Below are 14,331 nucleotides of genomic sequence, written 5' to 3' on the forward strand. Positions count from 1 at the left end.
AAATATTCACAAAGTTATTTAAACACTGGTGAACCACTGGTGGAAAAATTTCCAAGATTCTGCTACCCACATATTATTATGTTTTCAATATATTTTATTGATTATGCTATTAGAGTTGTCCCAATTTTTCCCCCTTCCCCCTGTCCACCTGCTACCTCCCATTCTCTTCAGCACTCCTCCCCCACTTAGTTAATGTCCATGGGTCATGCATATAAGTTCTTTGGTAACTCCATTCCTTACACTGTTCTTAATATCCCCCTGTCTATTCTGTACCTACCAATTTGTATTTCTTAATCTTTGCACCTTTTCCCCCATTTTCCCCCTTTCCCATCCCAACTGATAACCTTCCAAATGATCTCCAAATATATGATTCTGCTTCTGTGCTGCTTGTAAGTTTAATTTGTTTTTTAGATTTAATTGTTGATAGTTGAGAATTTATTGCCATTTAATGTTCATAGTTTTGGTTTTCTTTTCCTTAAATAAGTTCCTTTAACATTTCATATAATAATGGCTTAGTGATAATGAACTCCTTTAGCTTTACCTTGTCTGGGAAGCACTTTATCTGCCCTTCCATTTTAAATGATAGCCTTGCTGGATAGAGTAATATCAGTTGTAAATCCTTGCTTTTCAACACTTTGAATACATCTTGCCAGTCCCTTCTAGCCTGCAAAGTTTCTTTTGAGAAATTAGCTAACAGCCTTATGGAAATTTCTTTGTAGATAACTAGCTTCTTTTCTCTTGCTGCTTTTAAGATTCCCTCTTTATCTTTAACCTTTGACATTTTAATTATGATGTGTCTTGGTGTGGTCCTCCTTGGGTCTAACTTGTTTGGGACTCTCTGTGCTTCTTGGATTTGCATGTTTATTTCCTTCACCAAATTAGGGAAGTTTTCTCTGATAACTTTTTACAATAAGTTTTCAGTTTCTTGCTTTTTCTTTTCTCCTCGCACCCCTATGATTCAAATGCTGGTATGTCTGAAGTTGTATCAGAGGTTTGTTAGCCTATCCTTTTTTTTTTTTTTCTTTTTTGGATTCTTCTTCCTTCTTGCTGTCTTGATTGCATGTTTTTTTCTTCCTTATGTTCCAAAACATTGATTTGATTCTCAGCTTCATCCACTGTTGGTTCCCTGTAAATTTTTCTTTATTTCACTTAGTGTAAACTTCATTTTTGCCTGGGTCCTTTTTATGCTGTTGAAGTACCCAATGAGTTTCTTGATCATTTTAATAATCCCATGTTTTGAACTCTGCATCTGATAGATAGCTAATCTCCATTTAGTTTAGTTCTTTTTCTGGAGTTTTGTTCTGTTCTTTCATTTGGGCCACTTTTCTTTGTCTTCTCATTTTGGCAGCCTCCCTGTGTTTGTTTTATGTATTAGGCAGAGCTGTTTTGACTCCCTGTCTTAGTGGCATGGCCTTTTGTAGAAAAGTGCACCTGTAAATTGGATGGGATGGAGCCTTAGATAATCGCCAGGGTGGGATAATCCATGTGAACCAGGTCGATGGAATCTCCAATATGGTCACTGTTTTGTGGCTCTGTGTGGAGGAGGGCTCAGAAAGAGGACAATGCTGCTGCCTGGCTTCTGAAGTGTTGTCCAGGAGGAAGCTGTCTCCTGATACTCACTGTGATGCCTGACATTGCAGTTTCTCCCTGTATGCCATTGGTTTCCTTTCAGCTGCTGCCCCAGTGCTGGAGCCCTGCAGGCATAAGTCTGCATAAGTCCTAAGTCTGTTTTGGGCCCTTTAAGAAGAGACTCCTGAGAATCCCACAGTTTCTTCCACTGCCTGAACCCCCACTGGTTTTTACAGCTAGGAGTTATGGGGACTTATCTTCCTGGCACTAGGACCCTAGGCTGGGTGGTCAAGTATGGGATTGGGATTCCTTGCTCTTGAGGTACTCCTCCCAATTTTTATCTGCCACACATGGGTGTTGTACCACCCATTCTGCAACACTGAATCTCTGCACCTCTGCATCTCCTACACATCTGGATGAATGTGACTTCTTTAATTTCTTGGTTGTTGGATTTCCATACAGCTTGATTTCCTGGAGATTCTGCATGATAACTGTTTTGTAGTTTAGTTATAATTTTACTGTGGTTGTGTGAGGAGGTGAGCTGTGTTTACCTATGCCGCCATTGTGACTGTAAGTTGCTACCCATTTATTAATATCCAATACCCAACATGGAAGGTCAGTAAATAGAGACAGCATGTAAAGAAATTACTCTAAATGGTTTTCAACATTTGTGACATGTTGATATTTTTGCAGCATACAACCCAAGTTTCCTTGGAAATATTTTGTATTTCCTATGGTAATAAAGAAAAAAGTTCTGTTTTGTCCCAATTCTCCATTTTTATTTAGATAAAGAAAAATTTTTTTTTCTTGAGTTACCAAAAATACAATTCTAAGAAACAATAAAGATGTGTTTTTTGTGTAAAATATCATCAATGTGACATACTTTAAAAAATCCATGGTTTCTTTGTAATAAAAACAGCTGCCACCTAGATATTACATCCAGGATCCTAATATTAATTTATAAATGTATTGTTTATATTCCACATATTTTCTAAAAAGAATTAAATAGTTACTTTGCAATTAAATAAAATTATAGAATTTTCAAGAATTCAAAATCTAATCATTGATAAATGAAAATGAGTAAAATTAACTTAGAACAAATTTATGCATAGAAGAGCACTATATGAAAACTATAAAAAGAAAGCAAAAATCTTATGAGCCAGTTCATAATTATTCAAGAGAAATTTGACCAAGAAAAGCTAATTTATTTTTTCCTCTGTTCGGGTTGTTAGGTACGATTAAGTAAGCCAAGTTCTATGAACAGAATATATCTGGACTTAAAAAGTGACTTATAAAAATGTATATAAGTCTATCCTTTTAGATATGAGGGAGATGTGGAGGCTTTGGTGGAATTTATAGATGATAAAAGAAATATTTGCAAAAAGCAATGAATGAAAGATTATCACAGCCTGAACCAAGATATGTTTTTATCATCATGAGATTATAAAGACATACTGAAGTTTATAAATTTCAGAAAGTTCCTTTAAAAAATATTAATACAACCCCAGGTCACACTCTAAAGATAATATTTGCATCAAGTACATACCTCATTATAGTCTCTGATGTGGAAACATTATTTGGAACCCTGGGATTGGTTGTGGCACAACCCCCACTTTATAGGAGACTTGGCAAACAAAAATATGTTCGGGGAAAGAATCAAAGGTGCTGAAATCTTTTCAAACTACACAATACAAGAATTGGTTAAAAGAACAGATTGTGTTTTGATTAAAAAAGAAAAGTCTCAAATAAGGGCATGCTAGCTGCTTCTAATATGTGGATATCAGTTAAGAGAAAGAAGGACTTGGACTCAGGTTATTACTCGAGGAATAGAACTAAGACAATGATTACAAGTGGTTGTGAGGAATATAAAAAAATGCCTAACTCTGGTCAAGAGGTGGCATAGGCACACATGGCTCACCTATTTGCACAACCACATCAAAATTACAACTAAAATATAGAACAACCATCACCCAGAACCATAAGAAGTCAAGTTGAAAGGAACATGACAACCAGGGAATTAAAAAAACCACATCCATCCAGACTGGTAGGAGGGGTGTAGATGTGGAATGTGTGGTGAATAAAAACTAGGAAGGGATATCTCAGGAGCAAGGAGTCTCAGACCCACACCAGGACCCCCAGCCCAGGGCTCCAGCACCAAGAAGTCCCCACAACTTCTGGCTGCAAAACCCAGCAGGGATTGAGTTGGTGTAAGAAACTGCTGGAGCCCCAAGAGTTCCACTTAAAGAACCCACACATGGACCCACCTACTCAGACTCACTCCATCTGAGCTCTAGCACCAGGGTAGCAGCTTGAAAGGCACCAGTGGTATACAGGGAGAAACTGAAGTGTCTGGCATCAAGGCAAGCAGAGACCATTTTTCCTTTTCCTTTTCCTTTTCTAAACTCTCCTCCCACAAAGTTGGAAAGCTGGTGCCATATCTGTGACTCCATCAAACTGGCTAACACTGTTTGACCCATCTTGGAAATCCCCGGAGAATCCACCCAATTTAAAGGCCCACATAAGCTGCTCTTCCATGTGAATGACTGGTCTTGGCTCATGCTTCACAACTTCCTAAGCACTATCAAACACACAACAGCTGGCATTAGTGAGCTCAAGGCCCAGCACTAGCAGCAGTCAGCTTAGATTCACAGCTTGGCTTCACCTGGGAATCTCCAAGCCCAGCACAAGTAGATGCCATCTTGGATTGCTTTATAAGTCAGGTAGGGTGCCCTGGGCAAAACACCAGTGGGGGCTGACCTTGGCCTGCACCACCTGGGAAACCCCGGGGCCAGCACACCCAGTGCACAGCTACAGACCATGTTAGAGCACCATCACCCTGCCCCTGCACAGCTAATACTCTATGAAGGGCAGAGGTTGGTGGTCAGTCATCACAGACAGCCCTTGTAGATGACTGGCCTTGGTAAATCCCTCCCATTGACCCAACAGCAACAAAGGCTCAACTACAAGAGCAGCCCACACAAAGGGTACACCTTGAGTACCCAGTGTGGGTGAAAGCGGAGGCTGTGACACTGGATCATAGAAAACACCTACTATATTAGGCCACAATACCAAGACACAGAGTCAAAGAAGCTCTACCTAACACATAGAAACAAACACAGAGAGGCTGCTAAAATGAGGAGACAAAGAAACATGGGCCAAATGAAAGAAAAGATCAAAACTCCAGACAAAGAGTTAAACAAAATGGAGATAAGCAATCTATCAGACACAGAGTTCATAACACTGATTATAAGGATGCTCACGGAAATTAGTGAGGACCTCAATAGCATAAAAAAGACCCAGCCAGAAATGAGAACACACTAATTGAAATAAAGAACAATTTACAGGGAAATGACAGTAGAGTGGATGAAGCTGAGAATAAATTCAATGATATAGAACATAATGAATCAAAAAACAACCAATCAGAACAACAAGAAGAAAAAAGAATCCAAAAAAAATAAGGATAGTATAAGCATCCTCTGGGACAACTTCAAAAGGTTCAATATTTGCATCATTGGGGGGCCAGAAGGAGAAGAGAAAGAGCAAAAAATTGGAAATCTATTTGAAAAATAATCAAATAAAACTTCCCTAATTTGGTGAAGGAAATAGACAGGCAAGTGCAGGAAGCACAGAGATTCCCAAACAAGTTGAACCCAAGAGGCCAGTCCAAGATGCATCATAATTAAAATGCCAAAGGTTAAAGATAAAGAGAAAATCTTAAAAGCAGCAAGAGAAAAGTTAGTGACTTACAGGGGATTTACTATAGGACTGTCAGCTGATTTCTCATAAGAAACTTTGTAGGCTGAAAGGGATTGGCAAGAAATATTCAAAGTCATGAAAAGCAGGGACCTATAGCCAATAATGCTCTACCCAGCAAAGCTATCATTTAGAATCAAAGGGCAGATAAAGAACTTCCTAGACAAGGAAAAAAATTAAAGGAGTTCACCATCACTAAACTGTTATTATATGAAATATTAAAGGGACTTCTTTAAGAAAAAGATCAAAACTATGAACAATACAATGGCAAAAATACATATCTATCAACAATTGAATCTAAAAACAGAGTAAACAAGAACAGAGACAGCATCATGGATAAGGAGAGTGTTTTAAAGATTGATAGAAGGGAACGGGGTGTAGGGGGATTAAGGAGAACAAATAGGTAGGTACAGAATAGCCATGGGGATGTAAAGTACAGTATAGGAAATTAAGTTAGCAAAGAACTTATATGCATGACCCATGGACATAAAAAATGGTGTGGGATGTCCTGATGGAGTGGGGGTGCTAGGTGGAGAGGTGGGAAAGGGGGAAATCAGGACAATAGCATAGTAAATAAAATATAATTTAAAAAAGAACATTTCTAAGAAACAGGAATAAACTCCTTCTAAAATAAACAGGAAAACACCAGGAATATCAGGGATGTGTAGTAGAAGGGAAATTGACTAGTGCTCTACTCCTGACCTTGTTGCTCTTTTAGCTTTGTGACCTTGGTCCTATTATTAAATCTTCTCTGACTTTCTGCTTTCTTATGTATAAAATGGATATCCCTACCTGGGATCAAAGTGGGTAAGCAACTCAAAATGGTGAGGTAAGAGAGGAAAGGCTGAACTAGATGGTCACCATGGTTCTTTCTATTTCTAAGGCTCTACCATTTTATAGTGAAAGAAAATACATTTTTCATCTCATGAGAAATTATTGATATAACTTCATTTATTCAATACATACATATTGTGTATCTACTATGCGTGGGTATTTTTATAGGAATACAAAAGTGAAAAGATGCACAATAATTCTTGTCCTCACAGACCTTATATATCTGGGAGGAGACAAACCATAGTATATTACATAGTATATTAGAAGGTGATAAGTACTATATAGAAAACAAAAGAAATTTAAAGTTTTAAATAGGGTCAGGAAAGCTTCAATGAGAAAGTGATATATAAATCAAGATACATTAATTTTATCAGTAATTTTAAAATTAATTGTACTATGAAATTCATTGGAAAATGTGGTGCCCTTAACCAAATCCCGTGATCCAAGTAATATTCCAAATACTATAATCTCATCATAGAGTTATGAGCTGAATTATGTCCCTTCCCTACAAATTCATATGTTGATGTCCTAACCTCCAGTTCTTCAGAATATAACTGTATTTGGAGAGAAGGTTTTAAGGAGGTAATAAATTAAATGAGACCATTAGGATGCATCTTAAACCAATACGATTAATGGTCTTAAAAGAAGAAGATATTGGGACACTGATATGGTCAGAGGGATAAAAATGTGGAGATGACCATCTGCAAGCCCAGAGACCTCAGAGAAAACCAAACCTGCCAGCTAACACTTGAATCTCAGACTTGTGTCTCTGGAATTGTGAGACAATAAGTTTCTGTTGTTTAAGCCACCGAGTCTGTGGTGATTTGTTATGGCAGTCCCAGCAAACTAATACAGAGAATATTGTAGTATATAAACCTAGTTTAAATATTAAGTTTAGGATAATGCAAGACTGCATAGTCATTTTTATAACAACTCAGAATCTTTTATAAACTTGATACTTAGAATTTCTGTATGTATTCTTTTGTCATTATATAGCACTAAAATTTTTTTTAATTTTTATTTATTGATTTGGTGTAGGGAGGGGGAAGAAACATTGCTCTGTTATTCCACTTATTTATGCATTCATTGGTTGTTTCTTGTATATGTCTTGATGAGGGATTGAACCTACAACCTTGGCCTATCAGAACAACACTCTAACCAGATAAGCTCGCTGGCCAGGGCTTCTGTGTTGAAAATCTTAATCCTAGCTTTTGTTATATGTAAACTTCCAGGATATGCAAAACATTTGTTTTTCTATCAAGATAGGTATAGTTAAACTTATCGAAATTTAAGAGGGCAACTCATGATCTTCCAGAACATTCATGTACACAAACAAATGAATTTCTCCCACCTCCTTCAAAACATCTTTCCTAATTACTGAAAGAGTTCAGCATAACCTTGCTGTATACCTGTCACCAAGCTGGCCACATGCTGATACACGCACCTGCATGACTATGAGGAAAACATTAAGTATACATTTAAAATATTCTTTAACTTAAAAAATATTGTTTCCTATTCCTTTCTATTTCTATTAGATTTTCCTGTTAGTGAAATAAATTAGTTTTAGAGAATAAAATATAAGTAAATGAATATACTTACAGGTCCTGTTAATTTAGATGCTCTCTCAAATTCTTCACTCTCCTCCATTAATGTTTCTTCAGTCCCAGATAAAGAATCTATTTTTACCAAATGAATGAATAAGTTATAATCATATATTGCTTAACTTTGATATATAAGCCTATTATGAGTAGGATATTAAAGTGAGTGAACTGGTTGTTGAAAAATCACAGTGTTTGCAGTTAAAATAAGAGTATAAAATGTATATTCAGCTTAAAGAAAACCTATGAAAACGTTAAGAATTTCTAATTTAGAAGGATACAATGAAGTTAGGAATGTGCAAGAGCTATTGTTATCTGGAATGCAGCAAAGTTTCTTTTAGCGTATTATTCAGCTAATTGTTGGAACTTATACTTGATGACATTTTTCTGGTTTGTAAATTTATATTTCTTTGTTTTACTTCTCAACTGTCTTCTTTCTCTTTCCTAGTCATACAAGTTAAGTACCATTTTGTATTCTTTCTTTCATTTTTTCCTTTGAATATTTTGTTTATGCTATATCTTAAGAATCCCAAAACACTAATTCAAAAGAATATATGCACCCCTGTATTCATAGCTGTGTTATTTACAACAGCCCAGATTTGTATTCTTTCTTTTAAATAGGATGGGAAATTATGAAAATTTGGAGAAGAGTGCATATTATTAAATCACTTTTCTATTTTAATGCATCAAGCAAGAAGTTGTGATTACTTACCTTGAATAGATTAAGGAGTAAATGAGTAGTGACTTTCAAACATGTGAATAAAATGATGACAATCCTTTCCATATGTCTGCTGAGTTAAATTAATTATAACAAAAAGGACTTATATGGGTTATAAAAAGTTCTGCAATAAGGATGGTGACATAGAGCATCTAGAAATAGTCTGTGTTTTAATAATTTCTATTCAAATAAAAAACATTTTAAACCATTGGAGACTTCTAAAATTGAGTTCTTTTAATTATTAATATGAGAAAGAGCCACATAAATCCCTAAAATTTTCCTTCAGATACACATAAATATAGAGATAGACTTTTCTGTTGCATAAAATGTGCACTCTGGGAAGAAACTAAGAGTATTAAATTCTTCAAGCCCTTAATGGCCACCCAAGGTCAGGAAGACAGTGGAAAGTTTAGCATAAATCCATAATCATAGCTTTTGAATCAAGGAGCTCCCTGTATCTCTAATAATTCAGATTTTTACATTCAAGAATCCCAGAGCACTTAGTTTATATAGACATAAATATACATTTCATTTTAGGACATGGACTTCTTCCCACTATAAAACTAATTTGGGGGGTACCATTACATTTTCAAGTTGTAAATAAATTTTAAAATTTTACCTAACACCCTACCAAACAGAACATAGACATTAAGAAGCAAATTTTTGTTGACAAAAGCTACACAGATAATGATAGTTAAATAAAGTTCAAAATATTAATGCACTTACAAAGAATACTTGAACCCTTACTAACTAAAACCCAGTTGTTAAGGGTAACAATATACTTTTTAAATTAGAATGTATAAATTAGAATAATTTACATCCTCCAAGACTAAATTATAGTCTACTGAACTATTAGTAAATACTAGTATAATTTTGGTATTTTATCCTTTTATTTGTGCTTAAATTCTTATTTGAGTAGAATATTCACTTAATAAATAATACTAAAATGTTCTGTTCTGCTTTACACAGCAAATTATTTCACACATAGGAAAAGAAAACCCACCCTCTAGTGGATTTGCTGATATTTTTAAGGTTAAAAATATTAGATTATAACTTAGTTTTCAAATTCTCAGTAAATAGTTCATAGTTTTACACAGGTATAATCATTCCAATTAAATTTTTTAATTCATGTATGGATTAACCAATTCATTCACCCATTTATTTGTGTATTTGTATATTTATTTTTCAACAAATACTGTATGTCAGACATGCTACTAGGTTCTTTAATAATAAGTTGAACAAAATAATTTTTATGACTCAATTTTACATTCTGTTCTGTTCCTGTTTTGGCTGAATTTTTCCAGTTTATTGGTACAATATCTAGTGGAATCAAATACATGATGAATTCTATTCAGTGTAGTATAGGACAACTGTGAGGTCCTGCTAGAACATTTTTTAAGAATATTTAATTGATTATGCTATTACAGTTGTCCTAATTTTTTCCCTCTGCCCCCTCTGCCTGGTAACCCCACTTCCCTCCAGCAATCCCACCCTCCTTAGTTCATGTCCATGGGTTGTGCATACACATTCTTTGGCTTCTCCATTTCTTTTACTATTCTTAACATTCCTTTATTTTGTACTTACTAATTATGCTTTTTAATCCCTGTACCTTTTCACCCATTCTCACCCTTCCCCCAATCCACCAACAATCCTCCAAGTGATCTCCATACCTATGATTCTGCTCCTGTTCTAGTTGTTTGCTTAATTTGTTTTTGTTCTTGTTTTTTTAGATTCAGTTGTTGATAGTTGTGAGTTTGTCATTTTACAGTTAAAAGTTTTGATCTTTTTTTTAAAGTAAGTTTCTTTAACACTTCATATAACACAGTAGTCCCTCTCTATATCACAGTTCACTTATCATGGCCTCACTGTATCGCGGGATTTTAAAAAATATTCTATTTAATTATTTATCGTGGATTTTTTGCTATATCGTGGGATTTTGTGGTACTGTATACGTATGTTGTTAAAGTTACGTAGTTTTAAGGGTGCAGAATATGTTTAAGAACATAAGTAGTGTTTATAAAAGTGTGGAAAAGTTAATAAGGGAGTGGGAAAGGTTAATAAGGGACTGGGAACAGTTTATAAGTGTGTGGGAAGGGTTTATAAAGCCTTAACATATATATAAATACTAAAATAAATGTAAGGTTCCTACTTCGTGGATTTTCACCTATCGCGGGGGGGAGGGTCTAGAAAGTAATACCCATAATAAGTGAGGGAATACTGTAATGGCTTGGTGGTGATGAACTTCTTTAGCTTTACCATGTCTGGGAAGCAGTTTATCTGCCCCTCCATTCTAAATAACTTTGCTGGATAGAGTAATCTAGGTTGTAGGTCCTTGTTTTTCATTACTTTGAAAACTTCTTGTCAGTCCCTTCTTGCCTGCAAAGTTTCTTTTGAGCAATCAGCTGATTGTCTTATGGGAACTCCTTGTAGGTAACTTTCAGGTTTTCTCTTGCTGCTTTTAAGATTCTCTCTTTATCTATAGCCTTTGGTATTTTAATTATGATGTGTCTTGAAGTGGTTCTCTTAGAGTCTAGCTTGTTTGGGACTTTGTGCTTCCTAAACTTGGATGTTTATTTATTTCACCAAATTAGGGAAGTTTTCTTTCATTATATTTTCAAATAATTTTTCAGTTTCTTTTTCTTCCTCTTCTCCTTCTGGCACCCCTATGATTCGGATGTTGGCACTTGGAGATCTCCCAAAGTCTTCTTATTCTCTCTCTCTCTTTTTTTTTTTGAAGTCATGTATCTTCATTCTTTACTGATTGACTGTTTATTTCTTCTTTATGTTCCAATTCATTGATTTAACCCAGCTTCTTTCCCTTCACGGTTGTTTCCTTGTGGATTTTTAAAAATTTCACTTAGTGTAGCCTTCATTTCTTCCCTTATGCATTTTCCATACTCAGTGAGTTCTCTGAGGTCCTTATCAACAGTGTTTTGAATTCTTAATATGTTAGGTTGGCTATCTCTGTTTAATTTAGTTCTTTTTCTAGGGTTTTGTTCTGTTCTTTCATTTGGGCCATGTTTCTTTGCTGTGTCAATTTGGAAGCCTCCCTGTGTTTGTTTCTGTGTATTAGGTAGAGCTGCTTTGATTCCCTGTCTGGGTGCATCTGTTAACATAGTAAGGGGTGGAGCCTTAGGGATTCGTTGGTGTGGGGTGAGCCATTTCAATGCTTTGTGGCACTGTTTATTGGGGATGGGTCAGAAAGGGAACAATGCTATTTGCTCAGCACTTGTCCCTTTTCTAGTCACTTCACCCACTTTCTGCATGTGACTGGCACCTCTCTAGCTGCTCTCCTGGTGGTGGTTTCCAGAATGAGTGGTCTTACATATGTTATAGGACTGTGGGGGCCTCTAAATAAACTCTCCTGAGAGATGGGAAGTTTCTTCTTCCACCCCAACCCCCATTGTTTTCACAGCCAGAAGCTATGAGATTTTTTCCCTGGAGCTGGAACCCTGGGCTCTGTGATCTGGCCTGGGGCTTGGATCACTCCCAGGAGTCCCTCCTTACTTTTATCTGCCACATGTGGATGTGGGACCACCTGTTCCACCAGCCACTGCCCCTGCCTTGCAGCCACACTCTTGCTGCCACCACACTATGTCTTCTTTACCTCAGCTCCTTGTTTCCACCTGTCCTACCCATCAGGATGAATATTCTTTAGTTGTTGGACTTCCATGCAGTTTGATTTTCTGGCAATTCTGGTTGTTTTTTATTTTGAGGTTAATTGTGACCCTTCTTAAGGTTGTGCAAGGAGGCAAAGCGTGTCTACCTATGCCTTCATCTTGGCCAGAAGTCAGAACATTTTTAAATTTACATATCTAACCATATTTAAAGTTGTTAGTTGAAAGGACTCTGCTAAATAGTTCAAATCTATAGAATATTAACTCACATGCTAGTAGAGACACTAGATATTATAAAGACAAAAATCTTAGTTTCATACTTGGAGCTCTATTTAAAAAATAATTTTAGTATATTATTGATTAACTATAATTGGTAGGTGCATATATATTAACTATTTTGTCCTCTTTACTTACTCTTTTATAAGTCTATATGATTTTTAAAATACAAGCAGTGAATTCTTTGAATTTTTAAGAAATCATATTGAGGGGAAAATTAGTCTCTAAATTGGTCAAATATTAAAGTTTATTTGGTCTCTTCATTATAGAGAAGAAACTGAAGCACAGGAAAATAAAGTAATTTTGTCCAAATATAAATCTCTGGCAGCACTTGAACTAGGAACTTGCCTGTCTTGTAATTGGGAATGCTGCTAGAAACATAGAAATCTATATAATTCATTACATTCTTTAGTTTAATCACGTTTCTCCTGTCATTGGTTTGACTTTTGCTATTTATTTCACAATAGGCTTTTTATGCACAAAATTATACCTATTCATAAAAATATTTATTGAGCCTAATTCAATGTGGATACACAGCTGACATAAATATCACATTAGCACTTCAGAGTAAGAGCAATAATATTGAATAATTGGATCTAGTTATTTTACTAACTTAAGTGGAAGAGAATGTATTGAATTAGAAACTCATATTTTTCACATTTGTTAATTAATTCTACTGATATTTAAATGTGAAGAATGCAGAATATAAGCAGTTTAAGAAAGGACCTTAAACTTAATGAATGCATCTTTTCCCCAGTGGATGCAAGTAAATATAATAAAGATATTACTAATGCATTGTTTAATTTTCCAAATAATTTAAATCCCTATAATTCTCAGTTATTATGAATATGATTGCTGAAGATACAGATTTGTAGATTGGTAGATTAGGGTGAATTTGAGAGAATTTTTAAAAAATAATGGGCTAGTAGTAAAAAGTATCTGTCTTGTGTCAACAAGTGGCCAGCCTGGGGTCTCATTTTGTTGCTGACACATTGCCTAACTTCTGCTATCAGTGTTAAAGGTCTATAGAGTGTTTCGTGTCATTAGTATTAAGAGATACTTGAGTACATGTAAACTATTATTATTTCTTTATATTGTGCTACACTGGCTTTGGTTTATGTTCCCATCATGCTTTATTTTTAAATGTTAGTTAGCTAATATTTGACATATAAAAAGCGTATACAAATTATATTTATACATAACATAAAGTATATTTATATTACAAAACATGATAAAATAAACACCCCAATCCACCACCTAACTTAAGAATTAGAACGTTCCAATAATCTTCATATATCTGTGAGCAACTTCCTTATCCCACCTCTTTGCTTCCCCTACCCATTGACAATAACCACCATTTTCAGTTTTTCATTTCCTTCTTTAAATATAGTTTCATCACTGATGTATATCTTCTTAAGAACATATTACATAGATCTGCTAGTTTTGAGCTAAGAGAATGTCATTCTATGACTTGCTTTTGTCCAATCAATATTGAGCTTTTAAGATTTACTCTGTTGTGAGCTGCAACCTGCTCACACGAATTGGGAGCCCCAACTGCCATTTGGAATGGTTGCTTGAATTCAACTTTGGAGAAGTGTTTACATTCATGGAAACCACATGTCTCTACAAATCAGAACTCTCTCTTTTCAAAGAAATAGTTGTTAATATTTATTAGCAGTCCATTGATTATATCCATCTTATATGTAGTTGAAATACATTCAGTTTCCTGCAATGTAACAATTCTACAGTGTATCCGTTTTCCTTTCCTGGAGTATACAAGAAGGCTGTTCACATGTCATGGTTCATGACTTGTTTCTCTAAGATACTTTCCTAACACAACGTGTCTGGGTTTAAGTTACATAAATGCTCAAGATTTTAAGATAATGGAAAATTACCAAAATTGTTCATTTCCCACACATAATGCATAGCTTTCCTTTCACATATGTCTTCACCAGCACTTGGTTCT

At 35.3% G+C, this 14,331-nt stretch overlaps 1 protein-coding gene across 1 annotated transcript in view; it reads right to left on the reverse strand.

Moving 5' to 3' along the window:
• Positions 1-14,331, reverse strand: part of CUNH8orf34 (chromosome unknown C8orf34 homolog) — a 326,713-nt gene that overhangs the window by 64,700 nt on the left and 247,682 nt on the right. Inside the window, 1 exon segment of the mRNA XM_090284894.1 lies at positions 7,756-7,832. Within this exon segment, the coding sequence (XP_090141020.1) occupies positions 7,756-7,832 (77 nt within the window).

This window comes from Furipterus horrens, unplaced genomic scaffold (assembly GCF_987537825.1).
Source record: "Furipterus horrens unplaced genomic scaffold, mFurHor1.1.pri manual_scaffold_7, whole genome shotgun sequence".
Lineage (NCBI taxonomy): Eukaryota > Metazoa > Chordata > Mammalia > Chiroptera > Furipteridae > Furipterus > Furipterus horrens.